The sequence below is a fragment of the Pseudorca crassidens genome, chromosome 1, assembly GCF_039906515.1.
Source record: "Pseudorca crassidens isolate mPseCra1 chromosome 1, mPseCra1.hap1, whole genome shotgun sequence".
NCBI classification, from domain to species: domain Eukaryota; kingdom Metazoa; phylum Chordata; class Mammalia; order Artiodactyla; family Delphinidae; genus Pseudorca; species Pseudorca crassidens.
The window spans coordinates 115,554,671-115,570,033 of record NC_090296.1 but is presented as its reverse complement, the minus strand read 5'-3'; the positions used below and the strand labels follow the sequence as shown (position 1 = coordinate 115,570,033).

At 38.3% G+C, this 15,363-nt stretch overlaps 1 protein-coding gene across 1 annotated transcript; it reads right to left on the bottom strand.

The window, feature by feature from the left end:
* Nucleotides 1-3,951: 3,951 nt before the first annotated feature.
* On the bottom strand, nt 3,952-9,249 carry C1H15orf61 (chromosome 1 C15orf61 homolog). The gene is made up of 2 exons (XM_067751726.1): nt 8,766-9,249; nt 3,952-4,177 (listed from the first exon to the last, which is right to left on the bottom strand). Exons 1-2 carry the CDS (start codon nt 9,109-9,111, stop codon nt 4,050-4,052), a joined length of 474 nt encoding a protein of 157 aa, XP_067607827.1. The 5' UTR covers nt 9,112-9,249; the 3' UTR covers nt 3,952-4,049.
* Nucleotides 9,250-15,363: the final 6,114 nt, after the last annotated feature.

Sequence of the window (15,363 nt, the reverse complement as noted above, 5' to 3'; positions counted from 1 at the left end):
CTTCCCTGGTGGCACAGTGGTTAAGAATCCGCCTGCCAATGCAGGGGACACGGGTGTGATCCCTGGTCCGGGAAGATCCTACATGCTGCAGAGCAACTAAGCCTGTGCACCACAACTACTGAGCCTGTGCTCTAGAGCCTGCGAGCCACAACTACTGAGCCGGCGTGCCACACCTACTGAAGCCTGTGTGCCTAGAGTTGTATTAAATGTACTCTAAATTAGCAAAACAGGTCTGAGAAGTCGCTGGATGGCCGAGCTTGTGTCATTGGAAACTATTTTATCCACATCCTCATTTAAAGAATTTTTTTTCTCAACATCTGATCTCCAATTTATATTAGAAAAATACTCTGTGGATTGTAGTCACTACTAATAACACTTCTTATTGTTGGGAAAGCTCTTGTGAAACATTTGTCAAGCACATAAAATGGTATAAAAGTGAAATACAGTAATTAAGATGTGTGTTCTATCGATTGTGTAAGCTAAAGTAATTTTTCATTACTAACGTAAGATTTAATAAGTATAAGTAGTTAAAGATTCTGACTTGGCACTAGTCATTAGCATGTAATTGAACTAGTAAAAAAGATCAGTTAAAGCTGTGTTGATTACCACCTTATCTTTGAAAGGCAATTAAAGACCTCAATCATTGCAACAAGATTTGATTGTGCAGCCTTTATTGGACATTGATCTTTCAGCAAAGTGCAGTTACATTTTCCATTAATTTACAGTAACAGAGTTTAACTCTGATACCCTAGACTGTTGACCCAGGTGAGATGTAATGCTAAGTACTTGTTTAGGTTAAGATGCCCCCAAACGTCATTACTGTCTGAATGGTAAGTGCTGAAAAAAAGTAGATACCCGATCCACTAGCTTTAGGATAAGGTTTCTGTTATCTGCATTAGCTTTTAAATGAAATGAAACCCAGATCCTTTTCTTTAGGTCACTCCACTCATTCAAACAACATTCATTCTTTAATAGAATTAAGAGATATTTTGTGAAGAATTATAGATGATCTGTGATTATAATTTTGAGTGATATAAATATAAATGACAAAATAAAATGTACATTTTAAAAGAAATACACATGGCTTTTAATTGTTTCCATTTTTACTGGTCAACAATAAGCAAAATATTAGTGGCCAAATATGTATGATGAACGAACTTATAACTATTTGTACAATTTGGTATGTTAAGCCATTAGCACTGAGAAACTAGGGATTTTTTTTTTTTTTAATTAGCAACCTCTTTCTTGGTCCCAACTCTGTTACTGCATCTTTATGGTGGTTCACAACTTATACAGGAACTATGAATTTTGACTAGAAACTTCTTCCAACACTTGATAATTGATTTGTATAGAAATAACAATAGAAGAGATGCAAGGTTTTAAACTAAAATAAAACTTCATCTTCATTCAAAAAATAGTTGCCTGGATTATTTTGAAGACTAAAAATCCCATTAAAGAAGTGTAGGCAGAAAAGCTGTCTGTTTCGTCAACTAAGAAAACTCCTGCTATCCAGAAGGGCTGGGTCCACTTAGAACCCTCCTTGCCATCTCAGGCATAACCAGCATGCGCACAGGCACACTCGCACAAACTGCCTTCATTGTGTCTCCTCCTCCCTTCCTCTCACTTATTTAAAAATTCCTTTTATTGATGAAGTCTTTTAAACTTAAATATATATGGAACACAAGAATGAGGATTACAAAACCAGCTTTTCTGAAATTAAGGTAAAACGGACATTTGCTTACAAGCACATTCATGATACATTTTAAGGCAGAAAGGTTTCTTGTTTTGTCCTTCTTAGATTACAGGTGGAAAAAACTAAGATACAAAGGAGTAGTTATTAGCCTGAGGTCAAAAAGTAAGATAGCACTGTTGCTAAAAATAGAATCAATCTCCTGCCTCCAGCATTTATATTTTATCCTTTTTAGGCCACAATCCTTTGATGTAATATCCAACTTTAAAGAAAAAACTTGAACCACTGCTGTTCAATGAGAAGAATTTTTTCAGACTAAACAGTTCACTACAAGACTTCATAAATCCAAGGAATGATATTTTAAATATTTGAACCATGCCCTCAGCCATTGTTGAGTTCATCCTTTACCATGATCAACTTCATGAGAGCAAGAGGTCTATTGATTTTCATGTAATACAAGAAAATATTACATTTGCTTAATTGTTACACAGTGAGCACATCAGACAAGAAATCAAGGCTCTATTTAATGCTGCAAGCAGCAGAGAATTACAGAGATCAATAGGGTAGTTTGTCAAAGATGTTCTCCAAGGAGACTTACCTATCACCATATGGACAAGAAGTCACCCCGATTGTAGCTATTGAAAAACAGGTAAGCACAGTCAGCAGTACAAATTATCAGAAATCAAACAGGCCAGTGTGAAAAGAAGTGCAACTCTACTGAAAAGCTGTTATTTATGGTCTGATAAAAACCATTTTATCAGCCTTGTGTTGGGACCAAACCTTTACAGCAAGTATTGACAAGATCAGGAGCAATGAATGAGCAGTATTTGACTTAAAACTTATGAGCTATAGTTATTTAACTTTGCCCATTACAGAGGAAATCAGTTCTAGCCTTCCTTGCAAAATGCTAATAGTCAGTTTTATTATTAATGAAGCTTAATGTAACACTATCTCCTTTGCATAAGCCATTCACTTAACTAGTGTCAAGTATATTCTTCTGGACTAAATATATTGGCATAAGTACTTCTTTGATTAAAAGGTTATTTAGAATTGCTGTTAGACAAGTGAACACTACATATATTTGAAGAACAGTTCACTCTGTAGCTCACTTAAAATGACTACCTTTAACGAAGCCAGTTTGTGTCACTTCATTATTCCAGTGCTTTCACCTCAATCACTTCCACTCACCTTCCCTACTGATTTGCCAGAAGTAGGCACCCAAACGTTGGTTAGATTGAATTCTATAAAATATTTTGCTACAAAACTGTGTAAACGTTGCAGAGCATCAGCAACACATTAACATAAATGATATATAATGCATGTTTGTAATTATGGGAGAGATCATAAATCTTAAACACCCATTGGTTTAGAAATTAAATAGTTCTTAGTTCTCCCTAAATTACTCCAAATTTCTGAAATTTACCATTCGTCTGGGTTTTCTGTAACTACCCCCAAGGATAAATTTTTTTTAATGACTTTGCTTTAAAAAATGCAATTAACTTAATAAAATTCGAATGCAAAACCGCCATCAGGTCTTTAAAATTTCAGCCCACTTTCCATCGCCAATAAGTCTATGGATGGATACGTACCATTTCAGCTAGTTGCTTTTTTAAACAGTTACCAAATTTATTTTTTCTGGGTCTTTCTAGATTTTAATTGTTCTTACAGCTTTATTGGCATGCCATTTTAACTTTTAATCAGTCTTAATTTCATGCTTCTTGCTGCATTTACATTACCTAGAGTTGTTATTACATTTTTTAAAAAGTAGTATGGTATTGGATTCTTTAGGTAATAAGAAGTTTCAACATTACACCCACACCTCTCATACAGGTAAATGGCACAAGGGCTGTAATACATTTCCATTGAAAATCCTGACAGTTGAATGGCTTAAATTTCAGATTGCAGTTAGAATTCTCATCAACTTTGGATTTGCCAATGATATTATATTATCTCTATCATATATCCTAAAATTCTCTACTTCTTTTCCCAATGTTAAAGATTTTTTCCCCTTCCTTGTGGGGTATCTATATTTTCAAAGAGTTGATTTAAATTGTTAATACATAACTACAGAATCTATAAGTTATAATCATTTTTTATCTCTCGTTTAACCTAGTTATAGGAAAAAATTCATATAAGCGTTATGTGTTTGTAGTTCCCATTGGCTAAACAGAGTATGCAATATATAACAATGTATTAATATGAAAAGCTTTGCCTCTTGAGGGCAATGATTCATCTTAAAGAACCAGACACCGTAGAAAGAAAAAGGTGTTTGCAAAGTTTTATTTTAAAGGATCAAAAATAAATATTGCACATACACATGAGAAAATCTACTGATATTTTCATCCTCCAGTGCATACTTTCAGTACATGGCACCTTCATCTTCTTTATTTAGAAAATAAACTGTTATTGGTCCATAACTGGTGTGCACAGTCTCTGTGACTCTAGCAAATAACCAGGAGCCAAGTCCATATAATAAAGTTGGAATACCTAGAAAACAAATGAATATGTTACTTGTGAAATCAATAGCTATTAATCATGTACTCATATATTTGTCATGGTATAAATCACATAGCACTCTTCAGCAACATCAAGAAATTATAAAGTTACAAAAATGAGTATACACTGACTCAATCTAAAAGGTCAATTTCATCTATGTTTGTGGAACATAGTAACAATTGTGTAAGCCTAGAGATTTAAAAAACTATAGATAAAGCTGATGTAAACTGTAATTCAAAGTACTTTAAAAACATTAATTCATTACCTCCAAATAATTATGAAGTAATTCTATATTCTTTTCACAAATAAGCAAACAGAGAAGTGTCATTAATTTAGTTGTAGATGCTCCTGATGATTGGCCTTGAGCTTAAATTACTAGGTCATCTTTATTGTGCTTTTAAGTTGGACAGTAATACCGATGGCTAAAATAATTTCTTGTACAACTTAAAAGAAACTGGGTCAAAAAGCTGTCTTCAAAATCTAAGGCAAAACCTAACTGTAAGGAAGATTTTAGTATAATAACAAACATGAGAAAGAAACAATCCCATTAATATTTTTACAACTGATTTGAAAATCTTGCTTCAACCTATTTGAAATAGGTACATAATAGACTGCAATAATATATTTCTTCTTTGGAATATTTCCATTTGTGATTAGTTGCCATTTGTGATACATGAAACTAAATATATACTAGCCAGAGATATGGATTAAGCACTCATATACACATGACACTAAACTGGACACAAAGCAAACTTTCACAATTCCTATTTTTTTGTAAGACACTTATTTAATCCATGACTATTATTAACATATTAAAAAACATATGTATAAAACCACAGGCACATGAATCAATAACAAATATTGTATAGTCTGCACAAATATTATTGTTCCTGGGTATGAGCTGGACAGAAAATAACAATTTTAAAGGAGAGCTGTGCAACTGGAAAATCACTTTCTTTCTAGATAAGAGGGAAATCAACACATGCTCAGGACTAATCATATTGTTAAATTTTTTTCTTATTTTTCTGCAAGAGTATATTTGCTGTGTTATGTTCTTTTTGAGTGTATAAGTTCATTGGACTACTTTGTGCTTATTCCCTGAAGCTGCATTCCAGCCACTGTGATGCCAGAGATTAATCAGGAGAAGCATCACTAGTTGGCAATGAGAGAGGCAAAAATGCCCATTCAGACTGGCGCCTCTCTATTTTTAGGAATATACTGGGTCACAGCTTGTTACTTTCACAGGGTTCCCTGGAATTCCTATGCAACTTTTTACAGTATATTGCCTTCTTTGCCTTGGTAATACCTCCCCCCAAATCTCTAAATGCCTCAAGGGAACGTCACAAAAAATTCACAAAAACTAGCATCATAAAGCTATTTATAAATCATTCAACCAAAAGGAAATAAAAAGGCAAGTAGGGCTTCCCTGGTGGCGCAGTGGTTGAGAGTCCGCCTGCCGATGCAGGGGACACGGGTTCGTGTCCCGGTCCGGGAAGATCCCACATGCCGCGGAGCGGCTGGGCCCGTGAGCCACGGCCATTGAGCCTGCGCGTCCGGAGCCTGTGCCCCGCAACGGGAGAGGCCACAGCAGTGAGAGGCCCGCGTACCGCAAAAAAAAAAAAAAAAAAAAGGCAAGTAGTGGCGTGGAGTGGGGGAGTGGACAAGAGAACGAGAACAGGGCAGGCAGAAGCGAGTGAAGAGTAGAGGGAGCAGCTGAAATAAAAAATAAATTTAAAATATGGTATCACAACTTCAAAAGCTGAAAACAGAGTGAGAAAGAAAAACAGGCTCTAGAAATAATTATACATTTTCCAAATATACTGATAGTAAAATACATAAAATATGACTTTTAAACCAATGCTAAGGACTTACAGTTAAGAAATGGATGGTGACACTGAAAGTTTTGTTTTACAGTATTTATCACAGTTTTCAATTAAAATACTGATACTTTAAAAAAAAATCACACAAATGGTCAATATTTTTTCAGCTAAAATGGAGGACTGATCAAGGATTACTAACTTAATAACTACATTATCTCTTATTAAGAAACAACTAGGAACCATTATCATTCATGCTATTTGATAGGGGGTGGAGATGTAATGTAGGAGTCAGAAATTCTCTAATTTTTTTTTTTATCCTGTAGTCCACTTATTTAATGCAGTCAGGCTAATACACGAAACGGGAAGATTAGCCACATATATAATTTACACACTAAAAAACCCCATAATTTTCTTTACAGCACAAATGCTGTAAAGTCTGTACGGTTTGATGAAAAATTAAATTTTTTCCAGACTGTCTGAAACGTATCATAACATCAAAATGAATGTGCAAGTCAGTTCTTTGAACAATAATTCATTTTGAGTCAGCTGAACAGTAGGTAAACCACTGTCAAATTAAGCACTTTAAAAAAATTAGAACTTTGTAGCAAGTCTCCAATTACCCATTCATTCCAATGGTAAACTGCTTTTCTTAAATCTCAATCTACTTCCCAGCAGGATACCCAGACTAGTAAACCATCAGTAAAATGTCAGCTTCCATTGAAAGGAAGGCAGAAGAGAAAGGGAACAGATGGGTAAAAGAGAAAGGGAACCAATGGGTAAAAGAGAAATCTTTATTATTTACAAAATGGAAAAATGAACTACTTTGATAATTACTAATTTGAAAGGAAAGAAGAAGAATAAAATTCTAAGTATTTTTAAATAGAATATGTACTTGATGATCCAGAGGGGCAACTGCACAACATAGAATAGGGAAAAAATCCTATTATCTAATTCCCTACCCTAAGACAAAAATACAATATTAACATTATCAAATTGGTTAATACTCTTAAAATAAAAAATCCAGAAAAAAATAACTCCCTTTATTAGTATAAGCTAATTTGTATTCAAGCATGCTTGTGCAAAAAGTTTTCCTTTTTGTTTAACTTAAAACTCTTATTCTCTTTTAAACAGAATTTTTAGAATTTTCAAAAGACCATTAAATCACTATTCAGCTTTCTCTTTCACATTAAAAAAAAACTACAGCTGCTGTTTCTTTCTTCAAAAGGTTTTACTACTTTTCTGTGTGAGAATGCTCTGGGCATCCTATTTTTCTTTGGATTTCTTTCTACCTAAAAAGAGAAGCCTCTAATCATTAAGCTGTTCTTAAAGTGTTAGGTTTTAAATGGTGAAAACTTTTTTAAAAAAGGCATTGGGCTCATGGTTTACCTATAACCCTCCAGTTATGCTTTTCCTAACCTATTACTCTACATTTGGGAAGAATGATTTTTTTTTTATTCTAAAAATGCTAAAATAAACATATTCTTCTTGAATCTAGTCATCACTCCAGTCTCTCCAAATAACTTTGAATTGAATTTTCTGAGTCACTACACTCCTCAACTTCTTTGCATCAACCTCGAAGTTAGTAGGCATGCTCTATATAGTTCATCAGCCAAATAATAAGACATATTTTTTAAAGGATTACACATTGCTGAATAATCTTCTCCTTAATGGACTGAACCCAAGAAAGTCCCAGTGGAGCAATGGCTCCAAAATCCCATGACTGCCATATGGGAGTTATTATAAGCAAAAATACACCTACCATATTTAAATTTAAGAAACTATCAGGCTATATAGTAATAGTGCAGCTGCATAGGCGTTTAGCTTTAATTCTGGTTCAAAAAACTGGTTGGGTAACGTGGGTCAGCTTGTACATCTAGATCCTGAATTACTGAAATATGGATTAATTTGATATCAGCTATATGAATAGGTTCCAAACATCCTGAGGCCTATTTTTCACTGACCTAGAAAATATAAAAGATGCACTCATGTCAACGTTCACGGCTCTTCGGTCATTAACCAAAAGATAATAAACATCCAGCAAGAGTTAACACTCTCAGAGTTAGAATATTCCATGAAAACATACCAATATTAAAGAGGTAGTCTTTTAAATATCTTTTAGGCCTAGCATCACTGGTGAAAATCTTTAGTGCTTTTAGTAAAACAAACGCTGGGGTTTCATATAAAGAGAACAAAGAAACTTCAAAAAAGTAGTTCCAGTTTTTATAATATGAACGCACCCACAAAGTGGTGTTCATGGGAACGAGTCCTGCCATGCAATTAGGCATTTTTTAAAAACTTAAGAACCACTTTCCAGGGGCCTACACCCTTCTTCTCACTGCCCAATGTAGGGGTCCTTCTAGTTAAGAGCTGCAGGGTAGCGAGGATGGAATGCTCTCTCCCCGGGGTGATGCAGGGTGGTCCCTAAGTACAGGCATGTCGATAAGCCCCACTTTCCGGGGTACGATTCAGGAGCAACAACTTAGCCCTGACAGGCACCTGCCGGGCGGGGGAATACAGAAGCCCAGGGCCAGGGCCGGGGCTGGAAGGCTGCAGAGTGGGTGGGACGCCAACACTGGGCGAAGCGTGGCGAGCGCGTGCGCCCGGGCGAGCCTGCACGGGGCCGGGGCAGGTCTCCCAGGGCCGGCGCGGTCTGACCTAGGGCCGGGGGCTCGGCCTCGGAGCCAGAGCGTTTGTCAGCGTGCTTTGCAAACAGTGGGGCCATCGTCGGCGCGACATGCTTCACCGCCCGGGCCACTCACCGAGGTTGATAACCTTGAGCGCCGTGAAGAACCGGTCCTGCCGGGCCAGGTCGTGCCAGGGGGCCTTGGAGCAGTGGTACTTGATGAAGGGGAAGCAGCCGGTGCGCAGGACGTGGTAGTTGGCGCCCTGCACGGGCCAGTTGAAGTGCGAGAGGCCGAACTGGTCGTTGCGGACGGCGCTGTAGGGCACGCAGAAGGAGGTCCAGTGCGGCAAGCGCCGCTGCAGCAGGTGGCGCGTCAGCACCTCCGAGGCGCGGGGCTTCGGGCGGGAGGCGGCGCCCAAGGCCCAGGGCCGGCACAGCAGCAGCCAGAGCACGGCCTCATGGGCCCTCCGCAGGGCCTCCATAACCGGCTTTGCCCGCGTCCCCCGCCCCCTGGCCGCCGTAGGGGCGCGCGCCGCTGGGGGCGGGGCCGAAGGAGCGCGAGCCCTCGCTCGCTCCTCGGGCGTGCGGCAGGTACGCCCAATGGGCGCCGCGCGAGTGTGCGAGACCCCCCCCGCCCCCGGGCGCGGCGGCGCGTGCGCACAAAGGTCCCGCGGCTTCCTAGGGAGAGTGGAGCGGGGCGCGGGCGGGCAATCGGAGGCACTCTCGCTGAGGAGGTAGTGAAAACATGACCGAGGACCTCGTGAACTCATTAATAACCCTGAGGAGGGTTGAGGGCGGGCTTCGCGAGTATTATCAGTTTAGGTAAGAGGAAAATTAAGCTTTAAAACAATTAAATAACTTAACCACCCTACTGAGTGGCAAAACTCACACCCGTATCTCTCTTCCAAGCCGCAGGCTTAAGTGCAATCCTTGGTTGGTGGTGTTGAGGAAACCCTTGAGAAGGTGTCCTCAGGGAAGCGAGTTAAAAGTCAAGTCCCCAGATTTGCAGTGGCTGGTAACGTCGGGGAGCACTTTTGTATTCAGATCCCCGCTGTCGTGTTGTTTAAAATAAGTCCCAGATATCTCAACAGAAAAAGTTTATTTCTTAGAAAGTCCTACGTCTCTCCATGCAGTGTGCACCACCACCTCCTTCCTAAGAGTCTGGTGAACGCCAGGCCAGGAGTCTTGTAGTTTTAAACCTTAATAATCCTGTCACTCATTATCAAATCTCGTACTTTAGGAAAACCTTTTCTCAAATTTTGCAGCCTCTTGAGGTAATAACTTACATACATCTGCTTTCTAAAGAAGCATTTCCTCTTACATGTCCTAAATTCATGTTTGGAGAAACGATACATAAATAAGATGTGTTTGGAAAGTACTGTATGTAAATGAGACACGTGTAAACACCATATAACAGTTGCTGTTATTGTTGTTGAAGACTCATGTAGGATATGAGTAGGATAGTGTAGGAGAATGTAGGATAGTGTAGCTAGCTCTTACATTCTCCAGTTTTTATTGATTCCTACAACAAGCAATGATTGAGCACCCATAACCATGTGCCAAATCTTGTAGGGTTAAGTCATTTCAGGAGCCTTGTAGTCATGCAAATAATTTAAACTTTATAGGATTCCCTATTAAATTTTGAAAGATTTTAGGGGGAAGCACGATGTAGTTAGATTTGCGCAGAAATGGCTGAAGGGAGGCTAAGACAAGTCAGGGAGGTGATTCAATACTGTGATTTCAAATTAAATTTTTAAAAGCACTGGAGTCCTTTTTCAAACAAAATCTGTCATAGAACCCCAACCTATGAAAACTTGTGTTTTATTACTAAACATTTATAAGTGCAAAAACTTAACATTAAAGTTAAGTTTTTAAAATGAGTCTAGTTTGTTATTGTCTTGGGTTTTTATTTTGCTTGTTTTGTTTTTAGCAGAAAAGGAATTTATTGGAAGGAAATTGGATAGCTAAAATAATAAATAGGACGTCTGCAGAACCAAGCTTAGCAATGGGAAGGAATCAAGAGAGACTGGCCGGCAAAGACGTAGGTAAGACCAACAGGAATTAGTATGGTTGGGATGCCGTGGCTGGCCCCATGCCACTGGACTCTTGACCCTGCGGGATTTTTTTGTTTGCTTGGCTTTGTTTTCCTTTAATCTTTTTTTTTTAAGTTGATTTTTTTTTCCTTAATTTTTTGGCTGCGTCAGGTCTTAGTTGCGGCACGTGAGATCTTTTTGTTGCGGCACGTGGGCTTCTCTCTAGTTATGGCCGTGTGGGTTTTCTCTTTCTAGTTGAGGCGTGTGGGCTCCAGAGCGCAGGGGCTCTGTAGTTTGCAGCCCGCGGGCTCTCTCATTGAGGCATGCGAGCTCAGTAGTTGTGGCGTGCGGTATTAGTTGCTCCTGCGGCATGTGGGATCTTAGTTCCCCGACCAGGGATCAAACCCGTGTCCCCTGCATTGGAAGATGGATTCTTTACCACTGGACCACCAGGGAAGTCCCGATCCTGCTGTTTCACGCTCAAAAATTTTTGAAGTTGGGGGCTATTGACAACAGTTGCTGCTATAGCAGCCTCAGAACAGTTTATTTCTTATTCCTTTGTTTTGGTTGCATACTATCAAGAAAATCCTGATCCCTTCGGAGAAGTGGATACAGATAAGAGTGGTTTTTAAGTGATTCATCTTGAAATCTTGGGCATGTGCTTCAGTTAGAGATGGCAGGAGGAGATTAATTCTGAGATCTACACTGAAATGACTTAACCTCAAATTAATGCATGGGCAGTTTGCAATATGTTAAAAAAATTGACATTATCTCTCCTTTGGCAATATAAAAATCTATTTTTTAAAAAATGAAATTTGAATCAAACGTGGGGAACCTCTGAATTCTGTCTGAGAAGCCCTAGGTTCTGTAGCATATAATGTAAAACTACTGATAAAGAGAAGCAGATATTTACATAGGTTTCACTGCGTTGTCTCATGAAGGCTTGGGAAAAGGCTGAAGGATTTCTGTTGCAAGACCCCGTCTTGGAAAAACCTCAGCAGTGATGAGGGTTCCTCTAATCCAAGGCTCTTTGATTATCTCTCTTTTCTATTCTAAGGTAGGAAGTTCTTCCAAAGATTTCTGATAGATGTTGGACCACACCCAGGTTTTCAAGAGTGTTTGAATGAAATATTACCCTAACCTAAAGATACAGAGCTGGAGAACATGACATCTAGATATCTCTTCTAACTTTAAGATTTTATGGTACTCCTTCCATAGTTGAAATAAAATAATTTCTCAAAAAACCTACAACTCAGATCAGATGCTTGATTTTCTTTTCAGTTCTAATTCTTCATGGTCATGAAACAAAGGGGCTTAGAAGTTGGCATTCAAAAGCCTGAGTCAATGTTCAAAAATATTGTGTCCAGTAATTAAGAATTAAATGCATTAAATACACGAATACTTAGTTTTCCACAAAGCATGGAGAAATGGCGTATCCCTTAGAAGGAAGCCCTTAAAAATAGCTATCAATAGTGCTACCGTGTACAGCTTTTAACATGTGCATGGGTGTATCATGCTGCTCCTAGAAAGAAGGGAATTTGTTTTGGTTTTGTTTAAAGGCACCTAGGACCTTGTAGATGTTCAGAACATGTTAAAAATGAGTTCTACAAAGTTGATAGTTTGGAATATATTAAAATTAAAAATTTCTGTTCATTAAAAGGCACTATTAAGAGAGTGAAAATGTAATCCAAAGAGTGGGAGAAATATCTGTAATACATATATCTGACAAAGCATTTGGTATCTAGAACAAATCGTTAAAAAAATAATCCAATAGAAAGGTGGACAAAATATTTGAATGGACTCTTCACAAAGGAGAACATCCAGATGTTTAATAATGTGAAAAAGTGCTTTGTTTCACTAATCATATGAGAAATGGGAATTAAAATATATATTACCTTACATATTACACACCCACTAGAGTGGCTAAATTAGAAAAGATAGAAAGTATTAAGCGTTGGTGAGGATATGCAGCAGTCAGAACTTTTATGCATCGCTGGCAACCACTTTGGAAAATTTTTTGGCAGTTTAAATTAAAGCTGAATACATGCATACCTTATGACCCAGCCATACCACTCGTAGGTATATATTTATATTAGTGTGCTCAGGCTGCCATAACAAAATGCCACAGACTGCATTTAGCCAACCACAGAAATTTCTTATAGTTCTGGGGACTGGGGTGTCCAAGATCAGGTGCCAGCCAGTTGGGTTCCTGGAGAGAGTTCTCTTCTTGGCTTGTATTTTCTTCTTGCTGTATCCTCCCATGGTAGACAGAGCGAGCTCTGTGTCTGACTCTTTCTTTTCTAATGAGGGCACTAGCCCTATTATGAGTCCCACCTTTAGGACTTCATTTAACCCCTATCACCTCCTCCTGCATGAGGCCCTATCACCAAATACAGTCACTTTGGGTATTAGGGCTTCAGCATATTCAGCATATTTTGAGGGGGCACAAACATTCAGTCCTTAGCAATTCCCAACAGAAATTGCGTGCATATGTTTTTCAAAAGACATGTACTAGAATATTCATAGCAGCACTACTCATATTTGTAATGCTTAACCAGGAAATTACTCAAATGCCTAGCAGTAGTAGAGCATATACACAAATTGTGGCATATTCACACAATGGAATACTACAGCAACAAGAAAGAATGCTCTACAGTCGCACACAACATGCATGGATCTCACAAACATGAGGAAGAGTGGAAGAATGCAGACACTAAAGAACTTACTGTACGATTTCATTTACATAAAGTATAGAAACTGGCCTAAACTCATCTATGCTGTTAGAAGGGGGATAGCAATCACTCTTGGAGTGGAGAGGCAGTTACTAGGAGGAGTATGAGGTGACTTCTGCGGGACTGGGATTATTCTCTGTTTTTCAAAACATTCTTTTATTTCTACACTTTTTTTAAAAGCAATTTTTTAAGAGTGGTTTTAGACTCACAGAAAAATTAAGAGGAAGGTACAGATATTTCTCATGAATCCCCTGCCCCACACATGCATAGCCTCCCCCATTATCAGCATCCCCCACCAGAGTGGTACATTAGTTATAATTGATGAACCTATGGATTATTCTCTTTCTTGATCTAGATTCTAGTTAAATGGGTGTATTCAGTTTGTAAAGTACTGAATACAGATGATATGTGCCCTTTTCTGCATGTATATTATACTTCAATAAAAAGTTTGAAAAAAACAATGAGTTCTGCAGGTAGTATTACATAATAACACATCCTGTTATTCACGTTTATTAAGAAATACGTATAGAGAACATATATAGTGGACATGACCGAAACATGACCTTGTACATATATAGCATCTTTTTTCTCATGTTGTTTTGACAACCTTACTGTGAGATCCTGATTTGCTCACATATTTCTAATAGTGTGATTTAAAAGAAAATAGGGTAGGCATGGGGATTTTAATTCACTGCTATTCTCAGGAGAATTAAGGGCAAGATACTAGGTGCATATGTCAGCATGTTGGTAAAAGATAAAGGAATTATTTAAAAGGGATAGAAATATTTACACTTAGGATTTCATTTACAATTTCCAGTTTGAAGCTTTAGGATTTTTTGGTTCAAGAAAAGGAGGACCATGGAGTTGCTGCTGCCCCAATTCATATTCCAGCATGTTTTAGAACTTAAAAACAGATACTTCAAAGAACCACCATCCTGAGTCTCCTAGGAACCCAAATCTACTTAATGGCTCAGTGCCCTCTAAGCCCAGCTCAGCACCAGAGGAAGTGGCATGAGTTCCCCCTATAGCTGGAAGAATGCTCCTTCGTTCTCCCTATTCCCATCAGTGGCAAACAGTGCTTGCTGCTCCATTCCTGTATCCTTATGTGTGCCCTGGCAAGGACAATATACATTGGCTTTATGCAAAATTATCCTCATAGAAGTACTGGGTTATGGCAGGAGTTATTAGGAAAGGAAGGAACTGCTGTATTCTTATCTAGATCTTTTTGAGTCCTTCTGTGGAACTGATTGATGTTCTGAAAGCCCCCAGGCAGTCGGCTGGCAGCTGGGGCTGCTGTTACAAAGAGTGGCAAGAAGAATTACTCTGGTAAAACATTTTATTGTGAACAAAGTGGGTACAGAAATCTCATCCAAAAGCATCTTGTGTCTAAAGTACTCTCAAGTTCTCCCATCCACTGGAATGTAAACTTTCTAAGGCCAGAGGTTTATGTCTGTTTTATTAACCTTTGTGATCCCAGCACCTAGTAACTTGGCATATGGTAGGTACTCTATTTGTTGAATAAGTGGGAAAAAAAGTGGGTAAAGTGAGTACAATTAGTGTGTTTGAGGGATGTTGAAGAAAGGAAATCATAATATTCAGGGTCAGTGGTTTTAATTTTAATTTTGATAGCTGGAGAAATTAAACTACAGAATAGGAAAGAAACTTATCCAAGATCATATACCAGAAACAAGAATCAAAATTCTGGCCTCCCAGCTTTCAGTGAGCTTTTCATTAGGAAATATTTCTATGCTATTCTGACATGGATGCTAGAATCCAGTAGCAAGGAGACATATTTGTGACTTTTTGAAACCAGCTAATGATTTATGCTGGTAGATAACACAATCCATTTCCTGGGCATGTTTTCAATGTTACAATCTTAATAATATGTAGTCAGTGTTTGGGGAAAGCATTTGAAAACATGGCCAAGTAAATTCACCTTGTCATATGGGTCATAATTATGGTCTCAGCT